The 14,690-nt window shown below is 34.6% G+C and overlaps 1 protein-coding gene across 1 annotated transcript; it reads right to left on the bottom strand.

Annotated features, from left to right (window-relative positions):
* Positions 1–4,433: 4,433 nt before the first annotated feature.
* LOC100672687 (olfactory receptor 4P4-like) lies at positions 4,434–5,586 on the bottom strand. Its single transcript, XM_003422717.3, has one exon. The coding sequence runs from the start codon at positions 5,584–5,586 to the stop codon at positions 4,630–4,632; it is 957 nt and encodes a 318-aa protein (XP_003422765.1). The 3' UTR covers positions 4,434–4,629.
* Positions 5,587–14,690: the final 9,104 nt, after the last annotated feature.

The following is a 14,690-nucleotide window of genomic DNA, read 5'->3' as shown; positions in this document are numbered from 1 at the left end:
GAAAGGCTGAGATGGATCCTATGTACTGGATTAGAGACAAAGATTTTAGTATGAACTCACATTCAGCTTCATATAGAGAAAGTGAGAGAGATACATACACAGAGATGGATACAGAAATAATTATAGATATTTGTATATAGATGTGTTAGTATACATACATACATTACCTAACTCTGTATGCTGAGAGTCCTAGAAGTAATGGCACCCCAGGAGCAATAAACACTCCGAGTACTCAGATCTTTGTTTCTAAATACTGTTCTACAATAAAAAGAAAACAGATCTTTTTGGAGAAATGACTAATTCTAGGACTGAGGCAGGGAAAGTAGAAAATGAGATTTAAGTATCTGTAGTACTATTATGTAAAGAAGTGCTGAAAAAGACAAAAGGATGGGGGCATGTCAAAGGGACATAGAAAACTACCTGAAAATATTTCCAATTTTCAAAGATGAAATATTTTGAGCCACAAAATGAATAAAGTAGAATTGGATTAAAACTTAAAATATAACATAAATATGCACAAATCTATACTGAAATAAATAAAGGACTAAATAAGTATATAAATAGAATTGTAGAGACACAGATTTCTTATTATACCCCCATCCTAAGAAAAGATTAACCCATTGCCGTGAAGTCTATTCTGACTCACAGTGACCCTACAAGACAGAGTACAACTGCACCATAATGTTTCCAAGGAGTAGCTGGTGAATTTGAACTGACATCTTTTGGTTAGAAGCCAAATGTATAACCACTGCAACACCAGGGAAATAAAGTAACTTTATAGTGGAGGAAACAGGACAAAAACAAGTGATAATAGTTAAAGTCACCAGTGATGTTAAGTGGATTCTTTTAAGACTCATACTGGAGCATCCTGTAGGATACCTGATCAGTAATCCTCAAGACTATCAAGGTCATGAAAAAAAAGGAAAGACTAAGAAACTGTTACAGATCAGGACTAGTAGGGAAAAATGTAAGTAAACGCAATGTGGTATTCTAGATTGGATTCTGGAATAGAAAAAGGAGATTAATGAAAAAAATGGTAGAATCTGAATAAATTCTAAAGTTTAGTTAACATTAACGCACCAACGTTGATTTCCAAGTATTGACATTACCATGGTAATGTAAGATGATAACAGTGGGGAACTCTGGATGAAGGGTATAAAGAAACTACTATCTTTGCAACTTCTCTATAAATACCAAATTATTCAAAAATGAAAAAGTATTTGATAATGCTTATAATCCACCAAACTAAAGATAAACAAGTTTAATGTTTAATAAATATTTCTTGTATATACATGCTGGAACATAAAGAGCATTTAGGTTCACACCAAAAATACATTTTTAAACTACTCTTTAAATTAACATTAAAATGTTGAAAAATGCAGTGAAACAAAGAGGGAGCCAATAATCACTAACGTACCATAAGCATAGAAACTCAGAGTCAACATTTCCATGTATTTTTCTGTCTCCACCCTTTGCATTTTTACATATTTGAGATCATAGCAGTTTTGTAACTTTATATTCTGCATTTCATATTCAGTATTGCCCAACAACATTTTCCCGTCTTTAGAATTCTTGTTGTTGTTATTAGGTGCCATTGAGTAAGCTCCAACTCATAGCAACCCTGTATACAACAGAATGAAATATCGCCCAGTCCTGCACCATTCTCACAATTGTTGTTATGTTTAAGCTCATTGTTGCAGCCACCTTGTCAGTCCATCTCACTGAGGGTCTTCCTCTTTTTTGCGGACCCTCTACTTTACCAAGCATGATGTCCTTCTTCAGTGACTGAACGCCATTTTTCCAAAGAAAATTACAGTTCACAAACTCACAATGAAAAGGGTTTTTCCAAATAATATACCAAAAACACAAATATGATTGTATATCATATATATATATATAATTTCAGTTATTTTTTTTTAAAGTTAGGCAAAAGCTAGGAATAGTTTTATTTCATTCAAAAAGTTACATATCTGTAAGTAAATTTGAATAGCCCTTGGTAAGTTAGATGGGATATAACTAAGAAACAAGGGAGAGATTAGATAATTTATACCATGAGAAGAGTACTATAAAAGACGCTAAAGCGAGGTGAGCATGATTTCTGAAAATATTTTAGCAGGGATTCAGGGGAGACTAAACCTGCCAACTCCTTTGGTAACCATTTGTAGACAACAGAACAGAGTGCAGTTTAATTAAAAGTACTCCTTAGTTAGGATGCTTGTGTAATGTAGTTCAGTTAAAAAAAAAAATAGTTTGGGAGGCAAAACAAGTAATAATGGCATTTTCTTGTTCAAGAATGTAGAGGAAATCAAAGTATGAGTGCAGGGCCGTGCTTACAAACACCCACAGAAATCATTGTGCTTCTTTTCATGTAATAGTTGAATTCCCTAGATAAATAATTCCATGTATCTTAAGCGCTGAACAGTTGCATTAATTCCATGTATCTTAAGCTCTGAACAGTTGCTCTGAATAGGCATTATTATTTTATTTTTTCAAGTTCATGTGAAATAAGTATTATAACATTCAAAGTTTTAGTAATAGACAAAAAAAAATTAAAAAACACCAGAAGTTATTTAATTTGGTCAATTTCAGACAGTAGAAAAGTAATAGAGCTCGGAGAACAACTAGTTGTATACTCTTTAAGATACATCATTCACTTCCTCCAGTCCAGATTCTTTCTGGGGATAAAGACAGAAACTATCAATCCCTTTTAACCTCAACTGCTTCCATCTCAGTTCTTTACTTTGATTCACCCCTTGCCTTATTAGGAAAAGGTTTTTTTTTTTTTTTTTTTTTTCCTTCAAGAAAGAGGGTTTTGTTTATACCATGAATTCATTTAAATGGGAAACTTTTATTTTCTCTCCCTAAACAAGGAAATACAAATTGACTGGTACGAAAATTTGTCATTTTCAAAATCTTCCCCTCAAACTTTTGACTTTGTCTTACTGAGATGGTTTTTCAGAATAAAATTTTAAATCTGACCATATTTTTGTTTCTTCATTAAAACTTGCCAATATAGTGATTTGTCCAATTCCTCTTGGCTACAACAGGTCTACTTAATTCTGTCCTCTTCATTATTTGTTCTGCTCTTTATCTTTCTTTGTATAATGGCTCTGGAATAACTAATGTTTGCATTATATTTACATATTCTAGAACTCTTCAAAGTAGTTACAAGAGGATTTATTTTGCCCATTGTGCCACAGTGGTTTTTGATTGCTGCTTTTTGTTTGTTTTGTTTCTTTGTTTGCTAGTTGTTATGTTCCTTGGCTGGTTGGATCGACACAATGGCTGCAACAACGGGCTAAAGCATAACGATGATTCTGAGGATGGCGAAGGATCGGGCAGTGTTTTGTTTTGTTGTACGTACGGTGGTAAGGTCGTTAGGAGTCGGAACCCTCTCCACTGCACCTAACAACAACAACAGCTCTGTATCTCTATTTTCATTATCTCTAGTTACCCAGCCACCTCGTCATTTTGATATCTGCTCTGTTTCTTAAGACACTGTTTTTTTTTTGTTTTGTTCCAATGAAGATACCCCCCCAAAAAATGACATTCGATCAATTTTTCTTCTGGTTTCCCTAGGAAATTTTTCTCAGAAATGTCCTTTTCAAGATAGTTATAAGATGATTTATTTTGCCCATTGTGCCATAGTGTTTTTTGATTGCTGTTTTCTGTTTGTTTGTTTATTTGTTTGCTGGTTGATATGGTCCTTGTCTGATTGAATGACTGGTTTTTAGACAGTTTCTAATTTCTTCATGCTTTTTTTAGCAGGAAAGGTCTTCAGTTCTGAATCCAATAACTAGATATTTCTTACCAATATTAGACAGGTAAGCGTGAGTCAACACTTCAATTTTATAATTAAAAATATCAGAAAATTTATAGAAATGTCTAAACATTTTAGCCAATGGGTGGAATAGCATTGAGTATGTTTTCAACATTCTGAATAACTGATTTCACTCTTCCTCTTCTAGTTATCATTATTTTCGTATTTGAAACTCAGGAAAACTGACACACTATTTCAAAAAAGATTCTACTATACTGATTCAGCCATTAGAGTACGTGTAGGTCAATATACTAGCAGCAACAAAAAATTAGCATATAATTTAGAGATTTTAACTTCTTCATTACCAAAGAATGCATATCAACATATGGTCTTGCACCCAATTCTAAAGTTTTAAATGAAATAATGGCATTGGGGTTGTTTAATCATTAAAAATTGTTTGCATTAAAATTCACTGCTCAGTGTATCGTCATTTTAATTGGTATAGTCCAGAAGACATTTCATGCAGCTAACTCTTCCTATGAGTCGGAACCGACTAGACGGCACCTAACAACAACAACTCTTCCTATACCACCTTAATATTCCACTCCTTCAATTAACTAAATTAACTGTAGGGTCGCTATGAGTCGGAATTGACTCGAAGGCACTGGGTTTGTTTGTTTTTTTTTCTCAATTAACTAAGTTTTCTATTAATTTTTACATGGTAGATTAGTATTTGATTTGTATATTGTTTTAACTTGTAAATCTTAGTTCCTTCATTTATTCCCCTCATGATATAATGGAAACATAAACTATGAGATAGTTTCTAACATTTCTGTTTCACAATTAGCAACTTCATTTTGTAAAGTTGTTTAGTTAGTAGTCTTCTTCACATTAACTGTTAACCCCCTTTGAAAATAAGCTTGACACCAAACTTTTCTCATGGCATTTTTCATCTCTGTATTTCTCAGGGTATAGATTAAGGGATTGAACATAGGAGCAATGATGGTGTAAAATAGAGCAAATACTTTATCCTCTGGGAATGTGGTAGGAGATCTAAGGTAGGCAAAGATTGAAGGCCCAAAAAACAAGACTACGACAGTAATATGAGATCCACAGGTAGACAAGGCTTTGCGTCTTCCCTCAGCTGAGTGATTTCTTAAGGTGAATAATATAATGACATAAGAAACAAATAAGACAACAAAGGTTACTAAGGCAACCATGCCTGAATTGGCAACTACAAGAACACCAGTGATATAGGTATCAGTACAGGCAACTTTTAGCAAAGGGAAGATATCACAAAAATAGTGATCAATTTCATTAGCTCCACAAAAAGGCAACCGGATTGTCATAGATAATTGAGGAAAGGAATGGACTGCTCCACCAGCCCAGGCAGCTAAGACAATAAGATTACATCTTGTTCTGTTCATGAAAATCAGGTAGTGGAGAGGTTTGCAGATGGCAACATAGCGATCAAAGGCCATAGCGGTAAGAATGAAGACCTCGATACTGCCAAAGAAGTGCATGGTGAAGACCTGTAGCATGCAATTACCATAAGAGATGGATTTTGTCTCCACCAGTAGGTCACCAATCAGTTTGGGTGTGACACTAGAGGTATAGCAGATATCCATAGAAGACAAGTGGCTAAGGAAATAGTACATTGGTTGGTGAAAAAGGCAGCTACATCGAATGGAAACTAGAATCAGAAGGTTTCCTACCAAGAGGGCAACATAGCAGAATAAGAATAGTGCAAAGCAAAATAGTTGTAAATTTGGATCATAAGAAAGTCCCAAAAGAATGAATTCTGAGATGTTTCGCTGATTTTCCATATCTATCAGGTTTTTTTTTTTTTTTTATCAGTTTAGCATATGTTATAAACAATTGAGTTGAGTATCTGAAAATAAAGAAAACATAAATGCTAATCAAAATTAGTAGTATAATAACAATAATATAAAATATACCAAAAATGGATTAGTATGAATTGAAGTTAATATTAATTATTCTGTGTTTATAGAATTAGGCTCCTTCTTTTATATTGTCTTATTTTACAAATCTACTGTGAAATGATTTTATATTGGAATAATTTTGTGTTTTATTTAATTTACCACTAAGTTTTAAAAATGTTTTTATTACCCTGATCAAGAAGGAAACATTTTTTACTGTTAATTATATGATGTTGATAACAAGTGCTTAATCTACTTAATAACATTTTTAAAAAATTGCCTATTTTTAAATGAGCGTGTGCCTTGTTCAACTTTCCATCTCACAGCGCGATCTGGTTCACCACTCCTGAATTATCTGGGGGTGTGTGCTCAGGAAATTTAAATGTGTTTAAAACAACCCAAGTTAAATTGCTGAACTTTAGTATATGTAGCACGTACTTTTGGTTGCCATGTAAGCAAACATTGCCAATGGGTTTAAGCAATGTAGATTTAGTTATATTTGAAAGTGTCCAGAAAAGAAAGAATTTCAATTAATGACTGGAGCTGTAAAAAATAATCAGCAAATTAATTCATTTCTCCTATTTACATTTCACATGTTAAAAACTACTTTTGATAACATATTGTTATTCAAGTTTGTGAAAGCAAAAGGGAAGATAAAATAATAGAATTGCTCAAGTTTTGAGAAGTGCATATTTTATGGGCTCTGCTAGCAATTTCTTGCTTTTATATGCATTCTAGGCAACAGATGTCAATAAAAGAAGATTGTAACACATATAACTAAGACAAACTTAGTTGTCAGTTATGAATGAATAATAACAAACTCACAAATCACATATACCTTTTGCTTAATCTTGAGACATTTGGACATTGGACACAAAATACAAAGAATGTACTTCCAAAGGCTATTTTATCGAGTTACGAGAAATTGTAAGGCACCCAGGGGAGCTACCTTCTGCCTTAGTCAGGATCTAACGTAACAGTTAGTTGGCTGACCAGATATTTCTTAAAACACAGAATGCTTTCATACTGTGAGAAAACCAATTCTATTTTTAACTGATATTCAAAAATTTCATTTCATCAAGGAGAAAGTCTCAACTTGTTCCTACTATGACTTCACTACAGCTACAAGGGGCTCATTCCTTCATTTTTTAACAAACCAAAAATAATTATCAGGCTCATAATGTTCAGCTCTTAAAAATAAGTTAATACATTTTAATATTTTTTGGTTCATTAGCCTATTTTTTCTTCTTACAACTAACACTGCTTTCTTGTTTATTAGAAAATATAATGTTTACTTTTCAAATATATTTATTTACCTGAAACAAATTGATTTAAAGATAATTATAACATGAATAAGCTGGTGAACAATTTATAAGTAGGCATTGCTTGATTAATCCAAATCCCCGTTTGTCAAGAAAACAGACAAAAATCAAGAGAATCTAAGTAAATTTTCAGGGTTAGAAAGTAACATTTTGTGGATACTAGAAGCTACATATCTCGATTCTCACTCTGGTTTTGCTTAAGAGCAGAGTGTGATGGGATGAGGGGCATGGATGACAGGAAACATGCATGTTGACAAGTTATCCAAACATACTTGGACAATTCTCCAATTGTAGCTCAATTTAAAATAATTTTCTTTTAGTTTTACCAAAATGTAAATTTAGTCAGTCAAGATGTTTACTTGTTTTCTAGATCATCACAGGTGTTTAAAAGTTCTTAAAATCTCATCCTCTCTGGGAGCATACTATTATGATGACTGCTGTTAGCAAAGGTATACAGGAATAAAAATACAGATAGGTGAGAAAGAACTACTGATACAAAAACAAATAATATTTCTTGTCCTTGTAGATAGTAAGGAAAACTCCTAGGAGAGAAGTGAAATCGTAATTGAAGAAAAGAAAGAAAGGTTAGTCAACTACCTTTTAAGTGGCACACAGAGAGAGGTAGAACTTTTGAGGTCTTTAGATAAACTGACCACTTATGAATCTTGGGGGTAATTTTCTTTAAGCCTCGTTTTCCTCATCTATGCAACTGATCATTCAGGAATATAATGATAAATATAGGGAATGATATAAAATACTCCAGTATCATACACAGTTCATGGCACACAGATTATTTTACTTTTATTTCCCCTCTTCTTTGTGTGAGAAGTTAGTTTATCAAGTACTGAAGCTACCTTGCAGATACATATATTTAAGTTCAAGAAGGATATAAACAACCCCTCCTTCCCCCCAAAAAGCATATATTTAAAGAAGATGATCAGGTAAACTACAATTTAAACAGTCCTTTAGTTAAAAATAATTAGTTACTCTGATGACAGATTGGCTGTTTTAGAGCATTTCTTAACATTAACCACTAAAATGAATTTTTTTTTTCTTGTACTAAAAAGAATCTAGTCAAACGATTAACTTATTTCTTTGGTAGTATTGAACAAATTCTGCATACCCTTTTTGGTGTTCTCTCAGCATGATGAGAACAGATGTTTTTTTAGTTAAAGTACAATTTCCACCACCATTTACATTTTCTAGTAGAGGATTGAGAACATGCCATGCTACTAACCTACCTTAGTTGACACAGATGAATCTAGTCTTTAGGATGGGATGTCTATTGAAATATGAGAAATTCTTCAATATTGTAAATATTCAAGCATAAATAAGGCTATTCTTTGATATGAATATCAAGGAAGATATATTAGCACTAGAGCGGGACTCAGTGAAGCTCACTGGCAACTTGAAGATTTCATTAACTTTAACTCTACTGCTCTCAACTGCTATTCTGTTTGAGTACATTTAAAACTAAAGTATGCTCTAACTTTTTTATACTAATCAAATTAACATATAATTCAGAGAAGTTATAGCTTTAAGAAAGAAAAGAGGTGGAATAAAGACTAATAGTATGTACTAAACATGGTTGATGGGCTTTCCCCAAACCAAGGCAGCATGGGTAATTCACTGACCATCAAGTCTGATTTGGGTAGCTTTAGGCTATATCAGAAAAAAATTTCTCCCTGGTAATTTTTCTGCAGCATCTAAATTAAATAAAGTGCAGAGAATTACAAACCAATAATTCAAGCACACTTAGGTTAATTCTCTAAAAATATTTATAAAATCAAAAAACCCTTCAGAACATGTTACAGATTTACAAGGGTTAGTGGACTTGACATATCCACTAAACCATCAGGGATGCAAAGAAAAGTGGGTCTATATTCCATAGAAAAGCAAGGTGGGATTTTTCAATGCAGATTTAATATCTTAACACTACCTAAGACTAAAAAATAAACAAAAGGAGCTTTGAAATTCCCCCAAAATCTAACACACGTATTTAATTCCTAGGAGTCATCTGTTTGATGCATATGCCAGAAGGAAATTTCTGGAGAAGAGCAGAATATAAACTTATGCGACAATGGCGAATTAATAAGTGTTTGAAAGTTTTGTGTAATCATATTCCCAAAAGCATTTCTAAGCATGTCATTGCCAAATGGCATTAACTGGCTGTCCACCATAAGGGTCCTGGTACCTCTGGGCATTTTCTGGTCCTAACTTTACTTTCTATAGAGACCTCAACATGTTATAGTTAGACAAAGAACAGTTCAGAAAACCCTTCTGACTCTGTGCTCATCTAGCTTTCTGAAGAATAGGAGGAAAAATAATGTAGCCTGGAATAATATTAGGTCAGCCATCAGGAAATCTGAGATGAGGTAGCATAGAGAGAACCAAAGACAGGCATTTACAGTCCAATATGGATTACTATAAAAAGTAACCTAGGTGTTTAGAAGTAGACAGACCAATAAAGTCAGTGACCTGTAAGATCATGGCTACCAATAAATAAATATATAAAACCCTTTGCCATCAGGTAAATTCCAACCCATAGAGACCCAATAGGTCAGAGCAGAACCCGCCCTATAGAGTTTCCAAGGAGCGACTGGTGGGCTCGAACTTCCGAGCTTTTTTGAGTTAGCAGCCGTAGCTCTTAACCACTGTGCCACCAGGACTCCAGATCTTGACTGGGACCACGTTATTTGTAGTCAGGGAATAGACGGTTGGGGAATCAGACAAAAAAAAAAAAAAAGGCATAGACGTGACATCTTTGCCCCACACATATGGTAAGAGGAAAAGATACATTTTTCAGTATAAAAACAATCGGAAAAATGAGAGGAAATCAACGTGCAAAGTGTGGAAAAGCTGTTATTCTTTTTACCACTCAGTTCTTTTTCCTATGTCACTGAATATTTACAAGTGGTTTAGGCTCATCACAACCTGCACACTCTGAAATTCAGTTAGCCCCTTTCCCTCTTTCCAACATATAAAAACCCATACTTTAAAAGGTTTTTCATATATGTAAAACTTCAAGAACTCAATTTTTACAGTACCTTAACTAGTTTGGATCAGTCTACTTAGCAACAATAATAAAAGTCTGACTATATTAAGCAATTATGCAGTGCTTTATTACATCATCTAGCACCCACAACAATGCATGTTTTGACATAAGAACTGCTCTATTATGCAGATAAGAGTACCAAAGCTTCTAAAGACTAAAAAACTAGCTCAAACATTTAGTATGTATGAGAAGCAGAGTATTTCTAAGTTCAGTATTTCTTCCATATTTTCAAAGTTAAACAACTGTGAGTAGATGAAAGATTCTAGCTATTCAGAATTAAGGATATCGGAAGCTTGTTGACCACTTCAAAAAAAATTCCAGTGTTGATCAAGATTTGCTCAAGCTAGGCTGTATCAATCCACAGAAGGAGACAGCTGGTCATATCTCTAGTCAGTCTCAGTCAGTTCCTTGCGTCCCAACACACACAAACACACACACCAGGATTCTCCATAGAGACCCATGCAAATACATCAATTACAGAATAACTGATCTCTGGTCATCTCCAATTGTTCTGAAATAAAGTTTTAATGTTATACAGTCCAATTATTAGTTCTGCATGGATCATGTGGTTAGAGTCATATTTTAAAATTATGTACTTGATCCAAAGTCATAAAAATATTCTCCGAAGTATATTCTAAGTACTCAATACTTTTACATATTCCTGTAGGTCTATGATCCACTTTGAAATAATTTTGTACAAGGTGTGTGGTATACATTAAAGTTCATTTTATTATCTGTACTTAAGGATGTCCAGTTGACCCATCACCATTTGTTGGAAAGACAATCATTTTTCCAATGAATTGATGACAGACATTTGGTAAAAATTAGCTGATTATATACATACATATATATAGCATTGATACACAGTGGCTGCAACAATGGGTTCAGACATATCAATGATTGTAAGGATGGCACAGGACCAGTCAGTGCTCCATGCTGTTGTACATAGGGTTGCTACGAGTTGACACTGACTTAATGGCACCTAATGTCAACAACAACATAGATATATAGTTATGCAGATATACAGATATTGCTCTAAGATTGATTACTTGTGTGTGGCCTTTTTAGCCATGGTCATGTAACTCCCAAAGAGATTGGGTGGGGCTGTGTGGTAGGGTAATTATGGCCCACCAAAGGGATTGGTCAGTTTTGTCATTCCGCTGCCTTGAGGTGAGCCATCCCAGAGTTGGAAAAGAGAAGAGCCCACCACCATCGAGGAAGGAGAGACCCACAGGAGATAGCACAGTGGGCTTCCTGACCCACACAGTGGGCTCCCTGACCCATGCAGGGATAGAGCTAAATGTCTTTGGGTAGAGACAGGGCCAGGGAGAGGAGTGCCTGTAAGCATACTGGAAAGAGGCTATCCTGATGAAACAAGTGTATACTTGAGTGTTCCTGAGCCTGAATTGTAAACTGTTACTTCCCTAATAAGCCTCACAATTGTAAGTATGGTCTGAGAGCTATGTGTGGCCATTGCAATGAATCATTAAATACAGCAGAGAAGTAAAGGGTGCAGTGGAAGGGAAAGTTGGTGTCAGAACTGATAAAGATGGAAGAGACAGAAAGCATTTCTGACCTCCACCACACGGGAATCAGCCTTGGGCTGCTGGTCTTGATTTTACTTTTCCCTTGTCAACAGACACCCCAGGCACTGTTTTACAGATATATGGATATATAGGCCAACTCTTGGATTCTCTCTTCTGGTCCACTATCTACTTGTTTTTCTTTATGAAAATATCACACGATTTAAAATCAGGTACTGGAAGACTTCTAACTACACAGAGTTTCAGAGTTGTGGGCACTTATCTATATTCTTCATATTTTCATATGTATTAGAATGAGTTTGTAAATTTCAAAAAAAGGACATGCTTGTTCAGATTTTGGTATGAGATTGCTTTGTCCTAGAGATGTTTTTGGAAGAACTGACAACTTCAAAATGTTGTATTGTCCAGTTTATGAACAAAATATATCTTTTTTATGTATTGAGCTCTTTATATTTTCTCAGTAAAGTTCTATAGTTTTCAATACATATGCTGCCCATGTTTGTTCAGAAATAATCTTATTTATATTTTAATGCTATAAAATGTATGTTTGTAAATTAAATTTCTGATTATTTGTTACTAGCACTAAAATATAAATTTTATGTTGATTTTATACCCAGCAAAAATGCTAAGCTCACTTAAAAAAAAAAAAGTAGCCACCATGATGGAATAGGAATAAGTTAACTGTCTATATTCACATATGATACTATGATTATCTATGTAGAAAATCCTAACAAAGTTAAAAATCCAAAAAAAAAAAAAAACCTGTTGCTGTCGAGTTGATTCTGACTCATAGCAACACTATAGCACAGAGTAGAACTGCCCCATATGGTTTCCAAGGAACAGCTGGTGGATCCAAACTGCCAACATTTTGGTTAGCAGCTGAATGCTTAACCACTGCACCACCAGGGCTCCAAGGTAAACATAAGCTCCTATAATTTATAAGTATCAGAGAAACACCGGTCTAATAGATGAGTTCAGATGTATGATCTTCTGCTCTATTTTCTGGAAGAGTTTGTGTAGAATTGACATTATTTCTTCTTTAGTGTTTTTTAGAATTCAGCAGTGAAGATACCTGGACAGGAGGTTTCCTTTAGGGAAGAGTTGAAACAAGCATTTAATTTCTTTAAGAAAAAAGTGCTGCTGAGATTACCTATAATTTATTTTTTTGACGAACTTTGGTTGTTTATATCATTCAAATGATTTGTCAATTCTACCTAAACTGTTGAATTTATTGGTTTTAATATGTTCATAATCTCTGTTAACCCTTTGAAAACATGTAGAATGTGTATTAATACCATTTCTCTCATTAAGAAACAAGAAAGTTTCATAATCAGTGACCTAAGTATATCCTCATTATCAAAATCTAAGAACATAACAAGAATAAGAAATGAAATTATTGACACAACTAACAGTACTAAAAAGAATGTTTTTTAAGTTGAATTAAAGCCAAAGTTTGATTCTTCAAAGAGACTAATTAAGGTCAGAAATGTTTATGATGATTGAAAAAAAGAGAAAATAGGGAGAAAAAAAAGCAAATTACTAATATGAAGAATGTATTAGTTGCATACTAGTTGGTTAAGAGCTTGACTGCTCACCAAAAGGCCAGCAGTTCAAATCTATCAGTCCTTGGAAACCCTATGGGACAATTGTACTCTGTCCTATAGGGTTGCTATGAGTCAGAATTGACTAGATGGTAATTTTCTTTTTGACTCATCTATTGTTGCTAGTAGTGTAAAATTACCAAAAACTATGAAATACTGTTAGTATCTACTAAAAAACTATAAATCATAATCTAACAATTCTACCCCTAGGTATTGATTTAAAATATAATAAAATTGCATGATTTTCACCAAAGTATCATCAATTACAAGTGTATATTTAGAACCGTATCTAGACTTACCAGGAACAATAAGTTACATGAGCACATGGCTTACACTTCTGCCATGACTGATCTTGCTTACAAACAATTTCAAACAGCAGATGAGGAAACTGAACTCCAAAGGAAGAAAAATTATCCTTGGATTTAGAGTGAGGTTATTTTTTTATATCAGGGTGAGGTACAAAAAAAAATCTAAAGGCCAGTGAATTTACCCACATGTACACAATTGGATGAGGCACATGGGACAAGAACCTGAGAAGGGTGAACAAGTTGGTCATTCTAGACAGTCTAACATTCCAGAATTCTATTTGCAATGATCCCAAATATTTATTGATACAAAACTCTCAAACTGGATCCAGAAATGAATTCAATTAAAGTATGATAGTTTGGAGAAATATGAGGGATAACCTAAGGGGACATATTTATAGAGGTGAAGGGGCAGCTTGGAAAGAAGCCAAGAAGGATTCTTCAAGATAGTTTTAATAGAATGTCTTAATTATTTAGTGCTGCTATAACAGAAATACCATAAGTGGATGGCTTTAACCAACAGAAACGTATTTTTTCATAGTCTAGGAGACTAAAAGTCCAAATTCAGGGTGCCAGCTCCAGGGGAAGGCTTTCTGTCTCTGTCAGCTCTGGGAGAAGGTCCTTGTTATCAATCTTCCCTGGGCTAGAAGATTCTCAGTTCAGAAACCCTGGGTCCAAAGAACTTGCTCCCCTCCTGGTTCTACAATGTTAGAATAGGCACAAAGTAGACATTTTCATTACGAATGAGATAAATTGAAGGGAAAGAAATGCTAACAGGCATCAAGCAATTCAGCAGAACATATTACATCAGCTCTCAAATATAGAAAACAATCCTCTATTCTCTAAAACCATTTAGTCAATGGCTATGCCCTCCAGACTCTGGGTGTTGGCCACACTCTCTGGTTTCTGGATGGAGGCCCCGCAGCCTTGGGCTTCATTTCCACCTACCAGGTCCACTGGGGCAGCAACTCTACTCCCTCAGTTTTTGGAGGCCTCATTCTCCTAGGCCATCTGAGTGGTTACCCCACACACTAGGCCCTGGCAGGTCCCATTCTTCTGCCTCTTGGGCATGGAAGCCCCACCCTCTCAGCTTTGGACAGTGGATCTGGCCCCATCCCACTAGCACTCCTATAGGGCAGCCCCACACTCTGATAAGAGTTGGT

The sequence above is a fragment of the Loxodonta africana genome, chromosome 7 (assembly GCF_030014295.1).
Source record: "Loxodonta africana isolate mLoxAfr1 chromosome 7, mLoxAfr1.hap2, whole genome shotgun sequence".
In the NCBI taxonomy this organism is placed as follows: Eukaryota; Metazoa; Chordata; class Mammalia; order Proboscidea; family Elephantidae; genus Loxodonta; species Loxodonta africana.
The sequence above is the reverse complement of the archived record's forward strand: the minus strand, read 5'-3'. Positions and strand labels throughout refer to the sequence as shown.